The 8195-nt window shown below is 37.8% G+C and overlaps 1 protein-coding gene across 1 annotated transcript in view; it reads right to left on the reverse strand.

Moving 5' to 3' along the window:
- LOC134532665 (BTB/POZ domain-containing protein Tiwaz) overlaps positions 1–4665 on the reverse strand; it is a 435728-nt gene extending 431063 nt beyond the window's left edge. Inside the window, exons 1-2 of the mRNA XM_063369386.1 lie at positions 4638–4665; positions 4123–4270 (exon numbers count right to left, since the gene is read on the reverse strand). Coding sequence (XP_063225456.1) covers positions 4123–4270; positions 4638–4665 — 176 coding nt within the window. The remainder of the gene's footprint in view (positions 1–4122; positions 4271–4637) is intronic.
- Positions 4666–8195: the final 3530 nt, after the last annotated feature.

Below are 8195 nucleotides of genomic sequence, written 5' to 3' on the forward strand. Positions count from 1 at the left end.
AGTTGGTGTATTTTTAAACATTCCTTGTGGAAAATTACTACAACATGGGATAATTTTGAACGAAATGTAGGTTGATATCTTAAAAACTCAACATTGGTGTCCTTCTGACAGTTTTCCACCCACAATGACCTAGTAAATTTTCATTTACAAAAAGTAAAATAACACGTTATGCTGTGATAATCCGTAAGCATTTAAAAATCACTGTTAGTAAGTGTAAAATTTACTCATTTTTAAACGTGTGTACATAGGCGTGCGCAGGACTTAAGTATTGGTGGTGCCAGATACACAACAGCCCTGTCATTCACGAACCCCGAGCCTAAAGCGGGGGGTCCGGGGGTCCTCCCCCGGAAAAATTTGGATTTGAAAGCCCAAAATGGTGCTATTTAAGGTGTTTCCGAACAAAAACATTAAATACACAGATGTAAAAATTTTAAATTTTTTTTTTATGACAAATTATGGCTTTGAACGTTATAATCACCAGGAAAACTACTAAACTATTTACAGTTTTAAGCTTTGTTGAGCCATAAAGTTAATTGCACAAATTGTTTGCACGGAATTCATGCTGGTGGCTTTGAAAAACCGTACTTACATGTTTTCTGAAGATGCCAAATAAATGCTAGAAAAAAAACCTCAAATGTTAAGTTTTAAAATCAACAAATCAAGAGAGTTTTTGTAACATACCTTAAATATGTAAAATATTAAAATAATAAAAATACACGAATAAGAGTGGGCAAAAGTTTTAACTTTTGGAATACATCAAAAATGTTTTGTCGGCGACTGCATATAAGTCATCGAGTAAGCCTATCCTTTTAACTAACTAAACTCTCTCTTTTTTTAAATAAACCCTGGCGGACGGCGGCTATTATTCCGTGCGCCTGCCGAATGGAGTGAACAGTGGACACCGAGCACGCATTCTATGTAATTCGAGGAGAACTATGAGAAATATTTACATTTCAGAAGTTTCGTTGCCGCGGCCCGCGTGTACAACACAAGTAATTGCAACTGGCTTGTTTTCGTGTGTATAGTTTGTTCGATTGATAACTGATATACTGATAGTGTTATGAGCACATATCTGTAACTCGACACGATTGGAAAACATATTTTTTTTGGAAATAATACGGATTTTTGTAAGTATGTATTATTTCTGCTTGTAAAAAACAAAATAACGTTAACCCTAATGGTGGTGCCAAGGCACCTGTGGCACCTACCGTGCGCACGCCTATGCGTGTGTACCTATAAGGCAACATTCCTTGTGCAAAATTACAATTTTGTTTAATTTAACACTAAATGTAAGTTATCATCTTAAAAACTCAAAATTTATGTAAAAATACGGAGTTGCCATATAAATGTCCGACTATTTAAGTTTTTCATCCATATTTATGAAAATCGATAGTGTAAACACGTGAGAAGGAACTAACCGCAACGTGCGACAAGTGTGTGTGTATGTATGTGTATGTGTGTGTATATATATATATATATATATATATACATGTGTATATATATATGTATGTATGTATGTATGTATGTATGTATGTATGTATATATATATATATATATATATATATATATATATATATATATATATATATATAAGGCCCGTAGAGAGTTTCTACAACAGCACGCAGACGGAGACGGACCCGTACGGATTAGCTCGGCAATGCTCAGCTCTTCCGTTTACGTTGCTCCGAGCGACCAATAGAAGCCGAGGACTTGGCTGCGGTGGTAGCCATGTTTGTTTATGTTCTAAATACGTTTAAAATTGTTTCAAGTAGTACGTGAATATCTGGTGATTACTTTGTCGTTTATTTATATTATTCGTACACTTTCTGCCCATGTTAATATTTCGAAACATAATATTTTTTTGAAGTTACACTTCTTAAGGAACATTATGAAAAAAATTATGAAAGCTAATTTGTACGATGCGCGCATACATACAAATAATTTTTTTAAAAATTTTTATACTTAAGTGATTGATATTGAGGTCCACATAATTAAAAACATTTATTTATTGTAAATATCAGTGATGGAAATTGTTTTTATGAACTTTTTCAAGTGTATTTATATAATTGATTTTATTTCCCGGTATAATTTATTTGTATTAGCATAAATTGTTACTTTATTATTTAATAAATAATTTGACGTAATTAATTAGAATAAACAAACAGCTATATTTATTATCATTAGAGACCAAAAAAAATCGCGGATACATTTAGAAATAGGCTACAATGCAAATGAATATACCTTTAAGCTATTTTTGCTATTAGCTCCCTGCTCGTCTGTACTTTTCTGGGCCAAAGAGACACCCTCAACCAAAGAATAATCGAATCACACACAGGAAAACCAGTTAAGACGACTCACATGTCAGCAACCACTGATCTGACGTTATTTGCGTGAATGTATACAGGAATGTGTAGTCTATCCTGAAGGTCATCGAAACCGCTCATTTTCCCGGTCCCTAATTATGATTATTAAATAAAATTTATCTCATCAAATTAAATAATTAATTTTATACACTTGTTTATATATATATATATATATATATATATATGTATATAGGTATATTGAATACTGAGTATTCGTTTAAATTTATTACTTAGATTGAATTTATACTTTACCAATTGAATGTAGAATATCACTCCAGTTATTTTTGTATTTCATTTATATTAATAATTTCCATTCAAAATTAAAGTTAGTTTTTTACTAAGCCAAGTAATTATATCTTCAAACGCGTTTTTTTAAGGTTAATTTAATATTTTGCGACATTGAAATGTGATTTAATTGGTTGCCATGTGTTACGTTTCCGTGCATTGCGGGAGCAGCAGACGCGACGGTGAAATGTACCGGGGAATCCGTCTTTGTTTACGTGATCCGACTCCGTACCCGTGCCACTGCAAAACGGGCATAAGTGCAACCGCAGCAAGCGCCGCTGAACAGGTGGCATTTGACTCTTCGCTGCGCTCCGGTACGGTCGCGGTCGTTCCGAACCGCGCAGCGCGGTCACGTGGCTGGCGCGCGCCAAGTCACCGCTACACTCCCTGCAAGGGATGAAGTCCTTTCCGTGGTCTGTACCCGGCCATGTGGCACTTCCACGGAGCATGGAGTTGGGAGTTGTCAGGAGACGGCATGCTGTGACTGAGTTGAAGTCACTTTATTAACCTCACCGTCGCTACATTGTTCCACACAAAAAAAATTGAGGTAATGGAGCCTGAAAACGTCAGATTGTGGTTATTAAGTATGAATTAGTTTTTTTTTTTTTAAATAATGTCATTTTAAAACTGTTTCCACAATGCAAAACCTACACGTCAACCAATGTTTTGGGCGCCTAAACGACATAGCGCAACAATTAGCTGAAGGAAAAAAAAAATGGCTTCACACACATTGCCATGCAATCACAGAGACGTGTGCACCTCCTGGTCACGTGAGGAGTTTCAAATTTCCAACGTTACATCCACGAATGTGGGTTCTATTTGAATTTTAGCCTGCTGGTCAAATGTAACGTGAAACGTCAGAGTTGTAACGTAAAAAAAAAATGTTTTCCCCATTTTGGTTTAGACAGTAGTCCGACAAACAAAAAGGAAGCCAAAACAAAGAAACAACTGTTCCATTATTTTATTTTGTAATATTTTGTAATCTACACCACAGATCTCTGATTTTACTAATATAATATAGGATTCTTTCACATACCTTACAGGGTATAAAAACAGATAGGCTACTGGAGTAAGGAAGGGAGCGGTATTTTTTTTTATACTGACTAGACCCTTCAAGATTATAAATTGATCCACTGGATTGTAAACCGTTCGTAATCAGTCCTCGCTATTTGCACATCTGGCCACCCTGGAGTTATGCACAGTAGGGCCACGTACTTTTTCGCGAAAAGACTTCCAGACTAGCTGAGTGTTAAAAATGTGCAGCATTGTTTGTGTTTCGTTGTTGGCTGGGTTTACTTCAGGCACGTGCCTACTGTGGGCAATGGGCAACACCAGTCTTACAGCCATCCAGTACGGAAGCAAATGCGTCCTGAATGGCCCTGCTAAATAGGGCGATGGCTTCTCTTGCAGACGGCCGCCAATTGCAGTCTCATGGGCGACCAGAGCGCTAACAGCGGCAACACTTGGCACTCACCTCTTGTGGCACGCCGGCTCCAGGTTGCTGGCACCCCTGGAGTTATCCACGGCGACGGATGGGACTCGGATCAGGTCGTGAGGGAAAATGTTGGCGGCTTGCGTCGTCCCGAAGATAAGAGTCCGAGGTCGTGTGCGAGTGGGTTTTTCTCACGCGGGTGATACTTTAGCTTAAATTAAAAAGGTTTTTCCTACCGCCGATTCTTGAATTTGGAACGGGAAGATGCTAAACGCGACGACGCGGCGTTGCACGAGGATGGTTAATTACCGGGTGGAGGGGAGGGGGCGAACCCACAAGATACAGTGCCTCAGGCACCGGGCCGCGCCATAGAGCACGTCGGCGCGTGGCGGGGGTGAAGGGGGGGCACGAGGCGCGTTGCGGAACAAACAGAACGGATAGCTCGACGTCACACGTACCGCTGCTCCAAACGACCGCTCGCGCCGACGGCCAAGCTCCAACTGAGCCGGCGTTGCCTCGAGCCAACGAACAACTCCCTCCTCCCTATTCTACCCTACGGGCAAACTCCCCCTTCTGCCCCTCCATTACTTCCCCCTACTTTCCTCCCCCTTCAAACCTTCCAGCGCGGCGGGCGGCGCTGCAGTCGACACCTCGGGGACAAAAACAACCGCCAGACATCTTCCTCCCCTCCGCGCGTTTCCAGGAGACTACTCCCCCTCCCTCGCTTCTTCAAGACATTTCCCCTCCGGCGAGAGACCCCCAAGTCGCGAGGAAGGGGCGAGAGATGATGTCGCTGGTTACCGCGTCCCCAGACCACGTGACCCGACTCGTTTTCGGGTTGGGCTGCCACCTCCAGGCGCGTCTGTCTGATTAGTCCAGGAAACCAAGACTTAAAAAGCCACAAACCTGTGAAAAATTTGTCCAAAGCTGAATTTTTGCACAGTTGTAGATTTGACTATGCTTAATAACATACCGAAAGTTTACCGCTGTAGACCTTGTGCGTATCACCGAAAATTTGCATTTAAGTCCTAGATGACAGCGACTTACATCAGTCCATTAAAATGCTACCCATTTGTACAGTTTTTAATTTAGACTGTCCATAAAACTACCAAAATAATCTTGAGACTCTAATACAGCCATTAATGTTGTAAAAAGCATAAATTGTTAATATTAAAGATGTGATATTAAGCGATTAATTCATGACATATTATTTTTTATCTTTGCCACTCAGATAAAAATACTATTTACACCAATTTGAAGAGTCCAATGCGAAAAATGTCCAAATAAATGTTTTTGGTTATACCTTTAGCTTTAAGACAGTATATTTATAAAGAGTCTAACGTAATTAGTTGGCTCATTAAAGCGGCCCGAGCGTTGCAGTGTACTGCGGCCGTACTGATCTCTCACGGCCACCGCCGTTCCAGCGCGGCATTGCGACACACTGCGTACTGCGACACTCATTCAACTTGGTCTTATTTAGGGATTACTTAAAACATAGCTAATTCATATGAGAGGGTTTATTTATGTTACATGTAATGAGATATGCATTTTTTTTCTTAAATGAATGTTTTTGATACAATAAAATTAACAATAAACGATTTCTGCTTGGAACTTGTAAATGAAAAACTTTAGAGGACCTCTGGTTTTATATCTGCATGGATTTATTCTGTTTCAAAAATTTTATTATTAAAAATTATTTTTTTAGCATAAAATTTTTTTTATTTCTGATACATCGTTTTATTTTCGATCAGAACAATGCACAATTTTAATGTAGCCTGTATTCGACAAAATGAAAAATTATATATTTACTTCTTTAAAATCTGTTTACTACATAAAAATTGAATAAAACGATTCATCGTAAATGTACTCTGAGTTTTTTTTTCACTTTTACAACATAATTCCTATAATAATAGGTTTTTTTTCCAGAAAATAAATAAAACACGAGTTGTGTAGTAAAACGTATAGGTAGCATTACATATTCAGTTTTTTTTAAATAAGTTAATGTATTTGAGTGCTGCGCCTAGCTGACGTCGTTGGATTGCTAGTGGCAAAGAGCGGTGGTGGATGTTTTTGCAAGAGATTGACCGTATTTTATGACCCTACCTGTGAGAGGGTGTTCGTACCAGAAATCCTAACGGTCAAGGAAACTATCCATTCTCTGTAGTCACGTACGGGTGTGCTACTCGCGCAATATCGTCAAATATCACAACTTTCCGGGACGTTCGGTCATTTCTCGGTTAGCTCTGGTTTCACCATAGTAAACGGAACAAAATCTTGTCTGTAGTGATTTCATATTCCTATTACCGTAGTAGTATGGCGTTTGCGGACAAACCAAGTTTTCTGTATACTGGGAGCCTACTAAAAAAAGTATTTATAGAGTTATTAAATTATTTACGAAACACAATTTTGTGGATCGTTTGGGAATTTATCATTTAGGACTTAACTGCTCGTTATTCGTGTGATCACAAGGGATCATCGGTAAACTTTTGACATGTTACTAAGAAACGTTTATTCTACAACTGTACAAAGTTTCTGCTTTGGGATAATTTTCCATGTTTCTTAACAGCGAAAATCGACCCGACCCCAAGCCGGTCGGCAACCTCACAGTAGTATACACTACACGGCTCGGATAGCTTCAGGGGTCAAACAAATTGTATGAGACCCTTAACAAATATACCCATTTAAAGAAGAATAAATATTCAACAAAGTTTATTAAAAGCGATTTTCACGTAGGGCTCTTTATATTTATGTAAGATGAATTAACTTTTCCGTAAAATTGAATGGAAATGAATTTCTCAACTTTAATGATTTAAACTGTCTATTTAATATAAAGATGTTAAAACTGTGTACTTTTGATTACTATTATCAGATAGGGCAATGTTTCTAGATTATTTTGGGTTCCATACTGTCAGTCTACTCCATAAACTGCATTTGCAATATCCATTATTGTGGATCGTTGCAAAAAATTGACATTTTGGGCTTAACTGCTCGTTTTTGGCGTGACGCACAAGGTTTGCATCGGTAAACTTTGATATGTTACTAAGAAACGTTCACTCTACAACTGTACAAAGTTTCTTCTTTGGGATAATTTTCCATGTATTAAAAACCTTTGTTTCTTTACAGCGAAATTCGTCCCGACCCGAGCCTACTTCGACAACCTCGCAGTAGTATACACTACGCGGCTCGGATCGCTTCAGCGGTCAGACTAATTGTATGAGACACTTAAAAAATATACCAATTTAAAGATGAATAAATATGCAACAACGTTTACTCTAAGCGATTTCCATTTTGAGCTCTTTAAGATTATGTAAAATGTATTTATATTTCCTAAAAATTGAATGAAAGTGAATTCGTTAAGTTTAATGATTTAAATTGTCTATTTTATAGAAAGATGTTTAAACTTTGTACTTTTTATCACTATCCTCAGATAGGGCAATGTTTCTAGATTATTTTGGGTTCCATACTGTCAGTCTATTTCATAAACTGCATTTGCAATATCCATTATTGTGGATCGTTGCAAAAAATTGACATTTTGGGCTTAACTGCTCGTTTTTTGCGTGACGCACAAGGTTTGCAACGGCAAACTTTTGATATGTTACTAAGAAACGTTCATTCTGCAATTGTACAAAGTTTTTTCATTGGGATAATTTTCCATGTATTAAAAACCTTTGTTTCTTTACGGCGAAATTCGTCCCGACCCGAGCCTACTTCGACAACCTCGCAGTAGTATACACTACGCGGTTCGGATCGCTTTAGCGGTCAGACACATTGTACCAAGCTCTCAACAAATAAACTTATTTGAAGTTTAAGAACTTTGCAACTACTTTTATTTAATGTTTTCACATCGGGCTCTACGTGTTTTTGTAATACGTATTTTCATTTGTGCCCTTTTTTTCAGAACACCTCTCTTCTAATATTATTGAATAAATATCATATTTAGTCAAAAGTAGTGAAATAATTTTAAATTTAATCATTGAGAATAATGTTTTGAGTAAGTTTTGGTTTGCTGTTCTGAAAGTATACTATAGTAATTACGTTATAGTGCCATATTGTTGAGTGGTCAATAAAGTATTATTTAGGAATTAACTTCTCGTTTTCGGTGTTCCGCTCAAGGT

Source organism: Bacillus rossius, chromosome 1 (genome assembly GCF_032445375.1).
Source record: "Bacillus rossius redtenbacheri isolate Brsri chromosome 1, Brsri_v3, whole genome shotgun sequence".
Taxonomy (NCBI): Eukaryota; Metazoa; Arthropoda; class Insecta; order Phasmatodea; family Bacillidae; genus Bacillus; species Bacillus rossius.